At 41.1% G+C, this 18306-nt stretch overlaps 1 protein-coding gene across 1 annotated transcript; it reads left to right on the top strand.

Annotated features, from left to right (window-relative positions):
• The first annotated feature begins 4977 nt into the window (after positions 1-4977).
• On the top strand, positions 4978-16485 carry MPC1 (mitochondrial pyruvate carrier 1). The gene is made up of 5 exons (XM_082302502.1): positions 4978-5176; positions 10330-10333; positions 12840-12936; positions 14576-14708; positions 15479-16485. Exons 1-5 carry the CDS (start codon positions 5106-5108, stop codon positions 15495-15497), a joined length of 324 nt encoding a protein of 107 aa, XP_082158628.1. The 5' UTR covers positions 4978-5105; the 3' UTR covers positions 15498-16485.
• The last annotated feature ends 1821 nt before the right edge of the window (positions 16486-18306 follow it).

Below are 18306 nucleotides of genomic sequence, written 5' to 3'. Positions count from 1 at the left end.
TCTTTTGGCCATTCATAGAGCAGGGTCTTTTCCTAGTAGTTTTGTAATTACACCATTGTGTTATTTGCAAGGCCTCAGCTGGAAATGTATGTTTTATTTTGCTGTTTGGTCCTACTCCAGATCCTACTGGAACTGCAGATGATGAAATGCCTCTAGCTCCATAATGTACTAATTTATCCTACTTGATCAGGTTTTACACAGAAACTGTGGATCTCTCAAATGATATATGCTGATTTTGTGCAATAGTGTGCTCCACCGTCAGTCACAGTGAGAACTCTTATCTCTAGAAGCTGTAGCCGTATTTTTCAGCACTACGGATTTCTGAATTTCAAGAACTGTTTTTTAAAATGAGGTATAGCTGCTTCTTGAGTTATTTAGTTGTTAAGCATTTATTTCAGTTTTCTTTAGACTAATACTGAAGTCATATTTCTACTAGGATGCCTTCACAAACATGTCAGCACTGAGCATGCATTTTACAGACGTTATTCATTATTTCTATAACACAGACTCCCTCTTGGCATTCTCAGGTGTTCGCTCTACTCAGTTACTGCTGTGTACTCCACTTGGAATAAAACTGCTCATGCCAGCATGTAGCGATAATGTATCCGTAATCAAAGATGCAAAGACAAATGCAAGTGTCACATCAAGCTGTGCTCCCGCTTGGCTCAGTTTGAGATTGCACCTGATTAAATGTCATAGTGGCTCTAGTCAATCTGGTCTACCTACCATGTGATTTCTGCCCACTTCAATGAACAGGTATTTCGTTACAAGGTCTAGGAAGACTGTCCAAGCAATGTATCTTTTCTTCATGTTTTTCTGCAACTTTGGAGCTACCACAGCAGGGAAGTATTAACTCCTTCAGTCCTGAAGTCACAGGTTCTTGAACAACTTGTTTAACGGTCGTTCCCTTGTTTGTCAAGCAACATTCCAAATAGTGGCTTTTTGCAATTCTTTTCACAGATGGGAAAGGGCACCACTGTTTTGCCCCAGAGATATTTGTTAAGAATTGCATCAGATACATCCTTTAGGGCTGATTTTATTGTCAAGCTGAACTACTGCATAGCATTAGTAGATTGCTCTGCAATGTCCATTTTTGCCAGGCAGGTAGAACACTCCTCTTTCCCACATGCGACCATGCATGTGCCTGCAAAGGCATGTCAAGAGGAAGACAGGAGATGCCTGAAAAGGAGAAATATTGCAGGCTGCTTTACTCAGCAGCTGGATCCGCATCCACTGAGGTCAAGAAGTACTAATTCCTGAGATGCAGTTCTAGGATGAGGAGAACAGGAAGAGCCATATGTCTCCTGCAGCTAGGAGGATTGCCCCTGTCACCTCCACACCCAGAAATGGGGGATGGGATATGGAGACTCTCTTCTGAGGGAGACACAGTATTCATTTGCTTAACAGACCAATCATCCAACAGCTCACCTCCTCACAGAGGGCAAAACTTAAGATACTACCAAAAATTATTAAAGCTCATCCAGCCCTGGTCCCTTATGTATGTGTTCTTGTGGGCAAAACCACCATCCCTGGGTGTACTAGCACTGAAGACTCGTGGAGCCAACAATGCTCCAGCCAGGAATGCTCTCCTCCATACCCCCAGCCACAGGCTGTGAGCACAGACGTGTGCTGGCAGCAAGGGATGATGAGCTGCAGAACTGCTGTCTACAGAAAGCCTCTGTTAGTATTCCATGTAGAGTAACAGCTGGACAACCATAGAGTCCATCAGCTAAAAACCTGGAAGGGAATTCAGGCACACCAGCTTTCAAATCCAGTGAGGAAAAGCTGTAGCTTAATGACCAAAAGTAGCAAAAGTCAGTAAGCAAGCTAAAAATGTAGTGACCTGGCCAAAGGCTGAGGGAAAATAAGAAGAATAACTGGACAGCCTAATAAACTTCAGAAGTATCTCCTTGCAAAGGTCAGAAGTACAAGGCTAATGAGAAACAAAAGAAAGCAATGAGAATGTCAGGAAGAAATTCCAGGAAGTGGCAGGCAGGGTATTTGTGAAGATAATCTAAGGGATAAAAGATTGCATGGGACCTGTCTGTTTGAAAACCAAACCAAGCTACAGTTACTTGTTCTGTTTAGAAGAGACACGGGAGCCACCCTTGGACATACATGGCTTGTCTTATTCACACAGTGACCTAAAAATCAAAAGGGAACAAGTAAACAGCCAAAAGGACATATGAGTAGATGAAAGTAAAGAAATGGTGTCAGCTTGCAGATAACAGAATCAGAAAGGTTAAGCTATGAAATCAGTTTCAACTATCATGGGACATAAAAGACAATTAAAGGAGTTTGATAAAAGCATTAGAAATTACAATAAGACAAAGGCAGTTGCAGTCATTAAATAATGCAGAAAGAGTCCATGACAGATAAAAGCAGAAGTGTGGTAATAATAACCCAAAATAGGTATGAATTTAGCATGAAAAAAAATAAAAAGAAGCATAGTTCAGACTAGGAAAAAAACCAGGTGGAATATATTTTAGAAAAAAAATGCGTGGCAAAACCTAATGAAACTTTCTCTGAAGTCCACCAGGCCCTCACAGAAGCAATTTGACATGAACAGTTTGAGATGATCGGTGATTTTTCTCCAGGTCATGGAAGGACAGAGCAGTCCTGCACTGGAGAAGAGAACATGTCTGAAGAGAAAGGGTTCACAAAAACTCAGCAAATTGTAAGTCAAATAGCCTAATTTTGACATTAAAAAAAACCAAACTAAACCAAACCAAATAACACCATGAAGAAAAACCTGCTACAATAATTTACTAAACTACCAGCTAATGTTCACTCAGGGAACGACATGCTCAAAAGTACACCTAACATGAACTTGTCAAGAGAAACTCATATCAAATCCAGTCTAATTTTTCTGTTGAACAGGCTGAAAGGGGGAAAAGAAAAGCTATGGATACATTAAGGGGATCTTTTGTATGGTTTTTGATATCCTTACAAAAAGCCTAAAAACCGTATGCAAATAAAAGCACTATGAATACATACGGAACAAAAGCAAACTCCAAATCCTTGCTAGCTGGTTTTGTTGTGTAACTGGTAGAGCCTGTCATGTGGGACTGCTTTCTTCTGGACACGTTTCAGGTTAATGATTTTTCCATTAACTAGTTAAAAAAAAAAAACAACCAAACAGTGAGACACTCTCAAAATGGGAGAAGAGTACTGCACTGCTGGTAAGGCTTTGAGTGAGACATGGTGACTCTTGGCTATGCCTTAAGAAAGCTGTAAACACAAATGGAGTAGGCAAAAGGTTAAGAAATGTAATAGGCACAACCTGTGAGAAAAGGTTAAAAGAACTTGTTTACTCCGGGAAGAAAGACTAAAGAACAATGTTCCCAATGAAGACACATTATTTTTTTGCTCCCTACATGGAGTTAAGAAAAAAAATTTACAAATTTTCAGTAAAGGAGAATAAGACTACATTTTTAGCCTTACAATGTACAGCTAAAAATTAGTTCTATAACTGTAGTTGTAATATTAAGGACTGAGCCTGGCCATCTAAGATATTTGGAATCACATCAGAATTTTGTTTGAACATACAGAACTGATTTCCACAGACCTTCCTTCTGTCAGTGCATGTCGAATCAACTGGAATAAATGATTCCTTGAGACCTCATTTAGATTCACATTACTGCTTTTAAATTGGAGTCTAAGTAGTCCATAGAAATATGCTGGGCTACATTTTGGCTTTTAAAATGCAATATACCAAGGGGATTAAAATTCTTCCACTCACACAGCAAAGTGGGGCTTTGTTGTCGGGTGTCAGATCATATGCTGAATATATATAGAAAAAGGAGAGATTAGCCAATGCTTTTCCTCAAACCTGCTGCCCTCTTAAGCAAGTAATGTGGGGTGAGAAGGGTGAAGAGAGGTTTTCTGTTGGGGCTTTTTTATACAGTTTTTGAGGGGGTTGGGTTTGGTGTGTGTGTGTTTTGTGGGTTTTTGTGGGGGTTTTTTTGTTGGGTTTTTTGTGGTTCTTTTTTGTTTTTGTTTTTTGTAGGGTTTTTTTTTTTTTTAGTTTTTTGTTTGGTTTTTTTTTAACCTGAGATCCTGCAGGGAAGAGGGAAACAGAAGGAAACAAAGCAGCCATGGTGTCCAGGGCTTCTTGCAGAGTGTAGCTGTGCCCCAGGCTGCACTCTCAGCCCCACTCTGGACTGTAAAAACTGAGGCTGCAAGTCTTTGAAAAGCAGGGGAGATAAACATCCATTTTCACTATCTCTAGTGCACTGAGCAAAGATAAAAGAATTTGGTTTTATGGCCCATATTTTCTAGAGACAGTATTAGCAAGGTCAGAGTTTATCTTCCCTTCTACGTAACTAACCTCTGCTCAGGTATGAAATAGAAAGTGCTGGTGAAAGATGGGATCTGAGACCATTCCAATTAAAATTACTGAGGTAATTATCACAGAATCACAGGATAGCTGGGCTTGAAAGGGACCTCTTGAAATCATCGAGTCCAGCTCCCCTGCCAAGGCAGGGTCACCCAGAGCAGGTGACACAGGGACGCGTACAGATGGGTTTGGAATGTTTCCAGACAGGGAGACTCCACGACCTCCCCGCTCAGTCCCTCCCAGCGCTCTGCCGCCCCGCCGCTCTAACCGAGCCCCTCCCGCCCCCGTTCCCTCCTCACGCCCCACTCGCGCCGCTGGGGGCGGGGCCCCATCCCGCGAGGGGCGGCGCGCCCAATGGGAAGCCACCTGCTGCCGCCCCGCAGCCAATCGCGGCTCGGGGAGCCCCCGCGCGACGCTGCCCCGCGGGCTGCGGAGGAACGCCGGCGGCTCGGCCCACGGCGACCCCTCCCCGCCGCGCTTTGCGACGCTTCCCCCCCCCCCCCCCTCCGCGTTGCTTTACGGCCCCCTGCTTTTCCCCCTGCCCGCGACCGTCTCCCCGGGCCGGGCGCGCGCGGGGGGCGGGGCCGCCGCGGCCAATGGGCGGCGAGAGCGCCGCGGGGACGGGGCGGGGGCGCGCGCGCGGTGCCGTAAAGCGGCCGGCGGGCGGCGCGCGGGGCAGTTGTCACCGGCGGCGGTAGCGGCGGCATCGCGGCGTGAGGCGGCCGGGCCAGGCGGGCGCTCCCTTCCCCACTGCCGCCGAGACGCCATGGCGGCGGCGCTGGGCCGCAAGGCCGCGGATTATCTGCGCAGCAAGGAGTTCAGGGACTACCTGATGAGGTGAGCGCGGCACGGGGGGCGTCGTCGCCGCGCCCACCGCCCCGCCCGGGCGGGCGGCAGGAACCAGTGTCCCGTCCCCGAACCCCGCAGCCTTGGGGCGCCCGGGACGGGTAGGACGGCTGGCACGGGTTGACCCCTGGCGAGCTCGCCCTCGCCGGCGGCTGGGTGGGGGGAGAAGGAAGCGAGGAGCCGGCCCGGAGGTGTCGTGGTCTTGTCGCTCCCCTTGTCTCGCGTGTCGTCACCTCGGCCCGAGGAGCGGTCGGGGCTGTCACTGTCCCGCCCCGGCCCGGGCAAACCGGCTTTGACCTTGAAGTGACGCGGCGCGCTTTGAAGCTGCCGCGGCAGCTGCGCCCCTCCGTGACCTTCCCCTCCCGGCTGTGACAGCCGCGAGTGCCGCCCCGCCGCCGGCAGGGGCTCGCTGCGACAGAGGTGGCAGCGGGCACAGGAGCCCGGGACCAGGACGGTCTGACTGCTGCCTGCCCCAGGGGCAGAAAGAACTTTGCCCTGCTATGGGCAGAAGCGAGCTTGATCACGGATGCAGTCTGAAGATCAGTTATTTGAATCTCTGAGTACGTGTAAGTAGGTACCTCTTTTCAGAGGCTCGTTAGAGCTCCACTGTCGTGGAATGTGGCTTAAGTCACCTCCCAGACAGCTCAGTGCTGGTGTCAAGCTTTGTCCTGCGTGCTGTGGTAAGGCATATGGCACTCTAGACTGAAACGACAAGACTGCGTTAAGGAACAGTTTTGGCATACTTAAATCTGGTTGAACCACTGTGCAGGAGTAGTCTCAAGTAGGCAGGCTGAAGTTTCTCTGGCTGATAGGCTGTTTGACAAAACTAACTAAATAAAAATGGTCTCTTCTAATAAAGGTGGTTGAGCAACCTTTCACTATAGCTGTTGCTTGCTATTTTACCTACATCTATTGTAACTGGTGTTTGATGTTGAGCAAGCATGTAGGAGGACATCTGCTTATCTGAGAAATGTAATCTTCGTTAAAGTAGCAGGAGGTGGTGTAAGCCTGTGTGGACGAGGGATTATAAAATAAAGGCTCAATAAAGCCTTAAACTTCAGGAGGATAGACTAAGATTAGATACTAGGAAGAAATGCTTTACTGCGAGGATGGTGAGGCACTGGAAAGTTTGCCCCCAATGAGGTTATGGACCCCCATCCCTGGAAGTGTTCACATCCAGGCTGGATGAAGCTTTGAGCAACCTGGTTAAGTGGAAGGTGTCCCTGCCCATAGCAGAAGGATTGGAACTCGATGATCCTTAAGGTTTTTTCCAACTCAAACCATTCTGTGATTCTAAGCAGAGGGTTCGTTTGACATTCACAAAATCAAGATCCACAGAAACAGTGGGACAAAACTACAAGAAGGAAGAGAACAACCTTGAAGCAAAACAAAAAGTCCCGATTAGGCTTCTGTGATTCCTTTTGAAAGTCTTGAGGATGTCATGTAAGCTCGATAGATGCATATTAGTGTTAACATTTAGTTAATTGTAACAGAATTCATGTGAAGCATGTAAATGGCCATTAAAACAGTAATCTGCTTCATAATTGGAAAAACAAACATCCAGGTGAAATAACAGCTGCTTCCTAATGCCACCACAGTTACTGGAAGTATCTTTCCTCACCCAAGACTGAGAAGGTTTTTTAAAAAAAAACTTTCAGATGTATTTCATCTAGTCTTCAAACAAGCTGTATATATGACTGTATTGCAATAAAAAGAGCATTCCACAGGTTTCTACCATTGTGGATGGAATGTGTTTTGCCTTGCTATATACAAACGTACCTGCTTCATTTGTACTTCTGTTATTGGGTGTGTCATGAAGGGCTAAAGTCAATTGCTCCATCTGCTCTGGCCTTTCAGCATTGTTTCGTGCTTACTAGGAGGTAAGTGTCTAAGTTATTGGCTTTATGTTGCATTTAAAATTTAAATAGCTGTCAGTAAAAGGCTTGTCTGTCTTCTCCATAGAAGAAATGGAGAGTTATCTCTTTGCATTTCTTCCTGAAGGTGATTTCTTTCCCAGACTATAGGACTCTATCCTGAAAAAAAGTCCATTCTTTTTCTCTTTGCTCATAGAGCAAAAGTGTCCTTAAGGCTCTGAGACTATGGTGTCTGTTCTAAAAACCAGCATCGAATCACTGCAGGGAATCAAGGCTTTATAAACGTGAATTTTCTTTGTCAGAATTAATGAATTAAGATACTGTTAGGGATACCAGTGTTAGACTTTAGATTACTTGACCCTCAACAGAATAAATGAAGTTACCCAAAGTGGTGGATTAAGTGCTCTGTTATTATGGCTTGGGGCAATCAAAACTTGCAGACATCTGTTGGAATAAGTAGCTTCAATTTCAGCTTCATAACCTGCAAACATGAAAGCAAGCCTAATGAATCCATGTCGCTTTGCTCAGGTGAACATATCTGGCTTTAGAATTGCTTTATGGTGTCATAGGTTAGCTTTTGGATCTTGCACAAAGAAACAGGAGAAACTGCTTTCAAAACTATCATTACAAATTATTTTTTCTGCCAGTTTCTTATTGACTTTTCTCTAGTGGTGATTAATAGGGATCTGAATGACTGTAAATCATACAAAAATTTACCCTATGTCTTAATGCTTCAAAATGAGCTGTAGGTCTACTTTTCTTGCTTCTTGTAAAATGCAGCAGTAATGTTAATTTAAAACTAGCTGGTTAGCATATTAAAGCATGGTAGCTCTGTGTATTGTGAACCTGAAGTTGCATTTTTTCCTAAGATTCTAAAAATGGCAGCTATCACTGATGTCATATTATCTAAGCCACTAATAGACAGCTGCATCCTCTTACTTCCTATTGTATTGATTTAAAATGTCTTCTGAAAAACATCCAATAAATCAACTTTCTTCCTCTTTTAAGAGAGGAGACATCATTCTAGACAAGCTGTCACTTTCTCGTGGTAGAAGCCTGAATTGCTTTTGTCATATAATGAATTCCAAGGACTCCAAAAATCTCCTGGCAATAGAAAAACAAGCATGGAGATTGCAGTCTGCTGGGGCACTATCTGAAATCTCTCTTCCTGATCAGTAATGCAAATGTAGTGACTCCGTTAATATAGAGGGCTTTAAAATAGCCATAGTTCATTCCCTGGAAAGCCTGAGCACTTAAATTGATATGAGCTGTCTAAGAACTTTCTTTAATTCAAACAAACTTAAGAGGAGTTCTCTTCAGTAATAGAACTAGAATTAGCTGGTCTTCAGTTCTCTTTAGTAAATCTTTAAACGTGAAGACATAACTTTAAAATAAAAAGTCCTCTGTGATCTGTGCTAGAAACTGAAGGACACAGCACCTGCTTGTCTTGTGTGCCCTGAGAACTGAACAATCTGCCCTTTTGGAGAAGGGTAGTGCCCTTTCCACTTAAGGGGTGGCAGTATGGGGAAAACAAATAGTGACAGTCCACCTATATTTGCAGAATGGTATCTAGCCTATTAATATTCTTATTGTCAGAATGAGGAAAATATGTGCAGAAATTTTAGAAAACGAAATCTTTCCCACTATAGCCTTTTTGGAATGAACTTAGTACTGATACAAGGTATTGAACAGCCCTGGGTTCCTCTTGTGACATCTAGACATTTAAACAGAAAGCTGACACTTGGAGACTGAATGAATAAATCCAACAGTTGTTATCCACAGTTCTGAAAACACTAGTACAATGTTTCCTTTGTCAAGGGACTGAATGTAGTTCTTGAAGTCCTTGGAAACTACTAATTTGGAATGGAGTAATTTCAGAAATAGATGCATGCACATGGTGAAGTATCCTCACTATTGGATATGGTGCATTTGTTGCAACTCGCTTGGGTGCTGGATGCCTGTTTCCTGTAAGAGTCTATATGCCCTTGATTTACCCTCTTCTAGAAGTATAATAACTATTCCACTCCCATGTGATTGTAAGGACAACCTTACAAGACCTTAGCCAGAGCTGCCTACTCTGTTATAGTAGTATCAGTTTGATTCTATTTTAGGCTTTCTCTTCCCTGGAAACAACTTGCACTTCAAAAATTAAGGCTGACTTCTATTGGTGCAAAAATGTGGTGCCAGGAGACACATCTGAACTTGTTTAGTTAGGGTTTTATGAAAAAGTTTAAGTGTACACTTGTCTTGTGAACTTCAGTTGACTCTTGCTGTCGATCAGTTAAACAGAAAACAAAAACCAAGTGGTTTGACTAGTCAAGGGCATGCTAACAAAGCACCTTCAACCAACTGTGACTTGTAGCAAAGACTCACTGAAATGCAGATCCTGTGTGATTTCCTAGGTAGACCTGACTGTTTCCTTACCATAGCTATTTATAAAATGGTGATCTATGAACATGGAAATCAGTGTGAGGGAAGCGATAGTTACAAAGTGTTCGACAGCTCAGAGCACTGCTAGGCTTTCTATTAGCCTACCTATTTCTCATAAGAAATGCCTTCTTTTAAGTCATAATTCAGAACTAAGTCTTATCAGTATCTTTGTTAGAAAGAGAGTGTTTAAGAGTTCTGAAACAAAAGCTTAGTAACAATCTTACATGTATGCTGTAGTCTAGCTTTTATGCATAGATCATTGTTATTACATAAACTGGTACCTAGATGATCACTTAAATGAACCCCATACTTGACTGAAGTGTAATTGCATATATCACTGAGAATGTGTTATAGCTCATGTTTGGTACAGCCACAGTTGGCCCGAACTTAGTGACAGGATCTGGTACTCTTTGATTTGACCTACTTACAGAGGTACACAGAGAATTCCAAGTGACTTCAAAGCTTTCACTGAAGAATTCTAGTTGTTTAGCTTTGTCATGACAAAGCTAGATGTCTTTCGGCATCTTTTAAACTAGTTGGGGTGGGTTCTTGGGTGCTGTGAAGGGTTGAATGTCTCCCACTGACCCTAATGGGATTTTATGTAGCTGGGAAAAGGAGAGCAGCAAACACTTTTTACAGTGACAGCTCTTGTGGGAAATGGGATTTTTTTTAACATTAATACACTGATCAAAGTTGATGCCATGACAGCTTCCTGACTTCTGCCTATCTTCTATTTATGGTACACTTCTGTCTGTGTAATTATGAAACAAGCTAACGTGGGTTTTTGTCTTCTTTCTTTCATGTGCTTTTTGAATGGAAAACGATGGTGCACTTGAACAGTACGGTAAGAAGAGGGAGGGGATTTCTGACTTCACGTTCTTCCTGGCTTCAGTAACTTGCTGTCTTTTTCCCTTAGTACTGTTATGACTTTGTTTGCAACTGAAAAGCATACTGCAAACCTCCAGGAGTGATGCACGAGGAATATTTAATTGCAAGTCTGAGGTTAAGGTGACCAAATGTTAGCTCCTTCAGAATATCTTAAATTAAAGGGGCTTCATTTTTTCCATACTTTTTGCTAAGGAGATCAGAGCAGTTTGAAACCATTCTTCTACATAACAGCAATACTGGTACATAACCAAACTACCTGGCTTATCTTTAATGGCCTTTAACCCAGACAATAAATGTACAAAATAACTCACACTACACTTTTCTGTCCCGGAGCCTTTCAGTTTGCTTCTGGAACTGGAAGTGGGTGTTTTATGCCTGTTGTACTGTGAATCATGATGTTACGAAAGATTTGTTCTTTTCCCAAGACAAAAGACAAACTGTATAGGTGTAGTTAAATTCTTGTGTGTGGAGACTTCAAAGGGCTACCTGCCTGGTGGCACTTACAGTCTGATAACCATCTCAAGTGAGAAGGTTCCAAAATAAAACTCCTTGGCAGCAGAGAAAAGTTACTGCTGCAGTACTTTTGTGAACTGAGGATTCTTCAGCTTACACGGCCTGAATTCGAATGGTTCATAATCTATAGTGTATTATTTCCCTATGTTCTAATGGCAGTTGATTAAGTAAAAATGTCCAGTTGATTTAATTTACAGAAGTGTCACTCAGATTCTTAAAAGCTGTAAAGATTTCATAGATTCAAAAAAAACAAGCTTATTTTTCATAAACTACAGTTGTTCAAATGAGACCCCTGAAATGACTAAAACCATCCCCAAATACAGGTAGTGTCTCTCCACTTAAAGTTTGCTTTGGTGTGGTGATGCTTACACAAGGTGTCTTGCGTTCTCACTGTGCAAGTAGTCATGGTTGTGACTAGTTGTTTCTGGTCCTCTTATTGTCCTTTAAAACTATTTAAATAGCTCCATTAAAACCTCCAAATCAACATCTTGTGTCCTGCTGAATTCTGTGAATGTTCGTGTTCTGTTGCTACATATCTTGTGTTTAAGTGGTATTGTAGATACACAGAGGTACAGTGTGAATACCATGTAGTCATGCAACTCTTCCCCGTTATGCCATGTTGCCTCTGATGTGCTTGAGAGGCTTTAACCATTAAAGATGTCAATTTTCCTACCAGTAGGAATATAGCAAAGAAATGCTTTTATTCTGTTCTTCAGAATACTGTTGTTGTAAATCTGAATTTGGAGAAATACTGTATTGTCTTGCATATTGTACTAAAGCTGAACTATCAAAACTGTGTGTGTAACTAAAACTCACTTCTTTCAATTTTTTTAGCTAAGTTTCGTGTATTGCAACCACAGGAATGAAGTGTGGCTTTTAGTCTGTCTGTAGTGTTATAGCAAGACTGGCAAGAGTATCTTAGAATTAAATTGCAAGAAATTTAAATACCCGCTGAGAATTCCAAATTGTTAAACACATTACAGTTACAGAAAGTGTCAGAAGAATGGATATAGTTGGTATCTGCAAAGCTTTTTCTTGCAAGGTGCATCTCTTTTGTCATAATCTGGCCAAGTTACTTTTGAGAATGAACTTCTATTTACAAGAAGCTGATGCAAATACTGTGTGCATGTTCTGTGCAAAGGATTCTGGTGAAGCCTTGTTGCTTACACTAGTAATGAAAATTGAACTTGTGATACAATTTTTCTCAGTTCAGAGTCTTTTATATAATACCCATCAAAATAAACTCTTGTCAGCTTTTCTGACTTGATTCTTTCCACTTCTTGTCGCTCTTTTTTCTGTTTGTGTACACACCTGTTGCTAACTGCTCTCCTCTGACCTTCATTGAATCACTGAGTTTTAAGTAATCACTAAGTTGTTTCAGCAATTGCAGATGAAGCTCAGGGTAACAGTTTGCTTTGCTTGCTGGCCCTGCTCTTTCAAAGAGAGGGTGTAAGGACGCACAAGAAGATGCTTGCTGAGCATTTCTTCATCTTCTGCATAACACAAAACCAATTTCAATTCTTCACTTCATCAAGTCCTTACATTTTCACTATATTTTTGAGGAGTCTTATTTGAAAGAGAGAAATGCTAATTCTATGCACAGAAGTGAACTGTAAATCTAAAGTTATTATATGACAATGCAAATCAGATGCTTAATGACTGCTGGGCTGTAATTACACAAAATTCTATTTCAATGGCTTTACAGTAGTTCCTCTCCAGTCTGAAAGAAGATCCAGAGTAGGTTCCTGTACCTTTCCTTCTGAAGAGTAGATCCCACTAAAAGAAAGGTTTAGTTTTTCTCTCTTACATTAAAAATAGTCTCTGTCTTTTCTTGGAATTTCACCCATAACCCTGTCCTCTAGCTTTGTGTGTCTAAGAAAAAACTGTAAGACTACTGCAGGAGATCTTTGTTTCTGTTTAACTTTTATTTTTGTTTTCCCTCTTCACAGCACTTTTGGGGACCAGTTGCCAACTGGGGTCTTCCTGTTGCTGCTTTTAATGACATGAAGAAATCGCCAGAAATTATTAGTGGCCGAATGACATTTGGTAAGACCTGAGACACACTTCTTGTTAGTAAACTGACTCCAGAACACAGTTTTAGTCTTTTAAGCAATGATATATTATTAGTTGTCTGCAAACTTGTGATCAAAGCAGATGTAGATATTTGATATCTTGTTACATAACTTCAGAGGCCACTTAAATTGAAGTACTGAAAAACTGCAGGGCTCTTTTTTGGAAAGCTTCCCACTAATTTGGGAGGGGAGAGTGAGGCAGGTCTTGAACCTTAGCAGTTTTCGAGACCAGACTGTCTCCTGACGTATAACTCTTGTTATCTTGCACTACTGCAGACACTTGTTCAAAATGTATCTCTTTACCCAGTTTTATTCTTTCTATAAAGAACAATGATACTTTGTGGTTAGTGTGAGATTTGAATATTTATCAACACTGACTACTTGAAGAAATGGTAAGGCTTGGTCAGCAGGGTCCAAGAAGCAGCAAAGACTTAACTCCTTGCAAAGTAGTTGTCTGAGAGACTATTGTGACTCTTAATGAGAAATTATTTTTAAATGAGAAGTTATTTTTAAATGCATAAGCAATATTTTTCCACCTTTCTTTGGAACATGTATAGTTTTTGCCTCTATATTCAAATTCTTTTCTAGGACTAGAAATCTAGTAGCTTTAATTTATTAGCTTAACTTTGGCATTATGTCTCTTCCTTAATTCACTTAATAACTTAATTCAGAGTAATTCTTCTTCCTACAAGCACAATACCTTTGGCTTAAGGAATTTTATAGCCTCATCATCATTAGGCTCTGCTTAGAGTAATTCAGTCCCTGAATCAGCTTCCTTGAGACAGAAGACTAGTTTAGATAGTCTCCAGTACAGCAAAGCTGTTTGGCAGATAGTGTTTTGGTGGCAGCTACCCAGCTCAGCAGTTGAGATGCTTTTTTAAATTTTTGCAGGTATATATAGTTTGGTGTGTGTACAGAACCCAAGAAATTAAAAAAGAGTATTTGTAGTTTTAAAAAGGCTGTTTTCCTTGAACTATTAATTTACCAATTTTTTTTCTTTAAGCCTGTCAGAAGTTTACAAAACTAGTGAATTCTTGGGTTGTAGTTTCCTGTATTTAAATTTAATTATGGTAGGAGAGTAGATCAGAGTAGTTTCTCATCTTTCTGGAAAGCAGGTAACAAAGGTTCATGTTTCTGAATGTTCATGGTTTCCTGGGCATCGAAAACTCCTGATCTTAAAGTCCATTTTAAAATGTTCCCAGAAAGAACTGTATTAAGTGGTTAGTGTCTTTAAAAATACTTCATCTTGGAAATTGTCAGAATAATTGTATAGGACAGACCATTTATCCTTGGGATAAACTCTTTATTTCCTGGCTGAGATACTTTAGATAATAAACTAAAAAGACTTCTGTTGCATCACAGGATAGTGTATGAGCAAAATGAATTCTTATGGAAGGCTGCAGCCATGTAGATTTTCTTGTGTAGCAGAAATGAGCACTGTTTGTGTTTCCTTGCATTAGATCCTCACACTGGACATGTTTGTAGGGCTGTTGGAAAACTCAAAAGCAGCAACAAATGTTCTACCTGTCCTTACATTGTACTAGTAGGAAAATTATGATTCAACAAAACGCAGATATTTACAATCTCTTAACAAGATCTATCATCTTTTGCAGCACTATGTTGTTACTCCTTGACTTTCATGAGATTTGCCTATAAAGTGCAGCCAAGGAACTGGCTTCTTTTTGCATGCCACTTCACTAATGAAGTTGCACAACTTATTCAAGGAGGACGACTGATCAAATACAGGCAAGTTACATTTTAAAATGGGGAAGTCATAAACTGATGGCTCTTGGAATACTCTGCTAGTGATTTTTAACTGTGGTGCAAAGCTCTGCATGGTTTCTGAACTTGTTTTAACTTCATTACCTTTTGCAAACCTGTTAACAAGCTTGTTTTCAGTAGCAGAACTTTTTACCTTGCACCTCCATTGAACCTTCTGAGGTCTGCACACAGAAAAGGCAGGAAGCCCTTATGGTCAGCAGTGAGTGTAGACAGGGCCTTCAGCAGCTGCTGGCTATTTCTGGGGTGGTTTCGTGCATTCTATTGGTTAGTCTGCATGTGTCCATCTTGGCAACTAATTGCTGAGATGGAAACATCCATAAAACTGTGAAGGAGTTGTACCTGGGAAAGGGAAGTCACACAAAACCTATCAGAGCTGACTGTTCTATACATGAGGTAGGGCCAAGTGAGTGTGCCTGGGGAACAGACTACAATCAGTCTCACACCTTCATTGTGTAGCAAGTAGTGCAGATGCTGCCCCAAGCAATCCTGATGAATCAGGATTATGGCTTTTCTCTTTTCTGCTCCAAGAAATTTGTGTGGAGCAATAGGAGGATTAAACCTACTGAACTATAAATTAAAAAATGAGACTCTACAAAACTGCAACTGGACTTGTCTCTGCATAAATCACTGACCAATGTCCTTCATTCATAAAGTTCTAATGTAAGTTCAGAGTTTTTTAATAGCAATTGTAGTTCAGTATTCACTCTTACAAAAGCTGTTTTTTCTTTTGGCAGGCTGGAGAAACACAACTAAAAATATAACTTGAAATAAGCCAGGGAATGTATTCATCCTGAATTACAACCAAGAAGACATGCCATCTACAGTTGCTGTGACAATTAGTGGGGATGAAACAGAAACACCTATTAGGAATATGACCATACCAAGAATTCTTCTAATAATTTTTCTATCTTGCCTTTTAAAAAGTACTATTCAGCAATGTAAACCATTACATTTAAAGTCTTGCTGCCTTACTGATGTTTAATAACCACCCCTTTAATAAAAAGTTAGCCACCCAAATAACAAACAATATTTGAAAACCAACTTTTTTATGTAACAGTCTACAAAAGGGGCCCATGATGGTTTGACAAAACTAATTTTAAAATCAACATGAACAGAGGTCAGTAAACAGAACTGTAGGCGTTATCATTGTTTATGTATTAACATGTTCTTAAAAGCCATTTAACTTGAGTGCATTCATTCCTATTCTATCTCTTTTTTTCTAACTTAAGCAGTGGCTTGTAATTTACAAGAACAAATGTGTAGGTAGGCCGCCTGGAAGTGAGCAGCCATCCCTCTTCCCTCACTGCATGTCTTGTCTCAGTAAAGAGACTTCATTAACATCCATTTTTATGTTGCACACTCTTTAAAGAAGGCTTGGAAAAACAAAAGCATAGCACTGAATGAAGGAAGGCAACAAAGTTTGATACTCTTCTTTAAGAAGTTCTAAATAGATTTTATTTTTTTCCTACTGTTTGAGTTATTCTAGATGTATGTAATTCTTACACAGGCAAAAACTAAACTTGTTTGGAGTCTAAGATCTGAAAGACATAAAGTGCCTTTCAGTAGTTTTTGACTTCATTGTGAGAGTGGTTTTCCTGCATGATCTGCCTGAAAGTTACATTGCTGTAAAGATAAAAGGCAAAGAATGTGAGAATGTATGTTACAGATTTTTTTTCAGTGCAGCGTTTTTGAACAATAAACATGTTCCACATGGCAATAAAACTCTTGAACACTTGGAAAAGTTTTGTTTTTCATACTCTTATAACCGACCCAAAAGTGAAATCTTATTATGGAGTGTCACTTTATTACTGTAACAGCATGAAGCAAAAACAGGCTGAAAAAATAAATGGTATGTATGGAATTTAGGTAAGTGTCCTCTGGATCGTAATACCTAAAACTTCTTCCCTCTAGCAGGAAAGAGAGTGTGTGGGTACTTAGACTGAGTAGTCCTGCTGTAATAGGCAGGGTTCAATTCAGAGCTCTCATTATGCAACTAAGTCAATATTACATATTGTCTTCTAGCAATTAGAGCAAGTCTTAATTGACCATCTTCTAATTCTACTGCAATGGCAACATTTTTTGATGGGCATACAAGAGGCTAAGAGAGCACATCTGCTGGATGGGTAAAGCTGGTACTTGACTGCTGCTTCTTGCTTTAGAAAAGTTACTGCATAAAGCTGCCCCTTCAATACTGCTCTCTTGTCACAAAAGTAGTCACTCCCCCTCTCTCCCTATCTCCTGGAATAGAAGCACTGTTAGACTTTTGTACAAATGAGTAGTGAGGCACAAGCACATAAGGACAGCTGATTATCTTGGCACCCTTATAGTTTATTACGTCTGGAGAGAGAAAAATAAGCTACAACTGAGTTTGAGCTTTGTAGGTGTGAAATGTGTTACACTGCTTTTGGGTGAAGCTTGCATTACAGGCTGCACTCTACTCTCACCTGCTTTGATCACTGTTCATTAGCTCCTGCTTGTCTTTGCTTCTCTACCCAGAGAATACCATTTGCAAGAGTTACTTCTCTCATTTTCCTGGTAGCTGCACCATACTTATGTATTTCTTTCTACCTTTCTCCTCCTTTCTTCCCCTTGTCCATTTACTGTGACAAGGCTCAAATTCTTTCATACTGGACTAGAACAAGAGTGAATTGCAGCTGGAAAGTGGGCTCTAATTGGCTTTGATTAGATTTTTAAACCAGTGATGCTTCCTGCAGCCCATACAGACTTTAAAAAGGGGAAGGGGTGGCAGTAAAGCATTTTTCATGGGACTTGAAGGGACAGTGCCCTGTTTGGGGTGGGAAATTCAGCCTGGGCTGGATTGCCAGAGCCTGTCGGTCTGCCTAGTGACAAAAATAGTTTATATGGGCAGAGTGCCACCAAGTGGCTTGGGGCCTGTGTGAGTCAAAGCATTATTTATCAAGCCATTTACATACCATTTCTTTGTTTAAAGCTGCTAGGAGCAAGGGGGTTATTGGAATATTATAAGGAGTTCTTGCAATAAATAATTGTATGATTAGTCTGCACCCTCCACCTCTGGCACAAAACACTGAAATACACTGGCATATGGCTGTTTTGGGATGGGGCTGCTTGGGATAATCCAAAAAGGGGAACAGTAGCTTAAAGAAGAATGGCGATTTTGTATTTTTGAGTTTGAATACCTTATTGGCACTAATGGCTTCCTTTTTTTTTTCTTATTCCCCTCAGGTATCACTGGATGAAATAATGGGGCGATGTGAGTTTCACTGGTTAATTATAAGTTGGAGCTCAGTATTTGCATTTGATTTATAAGATTATAGGGCTTGTCTGTACTTGCCATTATTCTGAAATACCTACTTGGTTTTAATTTCACAGCTTGGTTTAATAACAACTTTCATCTGTAGGATATGTCCTGGTACTAGAAGCATGTGCTGCTCTGCTCCCAGCCACTGTTCTGTGTGTACTGCTTCTGTTCCACCACAGTAGGAATGGGAACCACACGGCCTTTCCTCTCTTGCTGCAGTGGTTACTGCTGTAGCAACAGCTGCTGTCTGCTTTCATGTCTTCAGACAGAAAAGAATTTCTC

Source organism: Coloeus monedula (assembly GCF_965178545.1).
Source record: "Coloeus monedula genome assembly, chromosome: 2".
NCBI classification, from domain to species: Eukaryota; Metazoa; Chordata; class Aves; order Passeriformes; family Corvidae; genus Coloeus; species Coloeus monedula.
This window is presented reverse-complemented; position numbering and strand designations above follow the sequence as displayed.

Excerpts from the sequence above, each read along its gene's own strand:
- MPC1 (XM_082302502.1), top strand. The coding sequence starts at position 5,106 with ATGGCGGCGGCGCTGGGCCGCAAGGCCGCGGATTATCTGCGCAGCAAG. Across the intron at positions 12,937-14,575 it reads TAGTGGCCGAATGACATTTG|CACTATGTTGTTACTCCTTG; the intron begins GTAAGACCTGAG and ends CATCTTTTGCAG.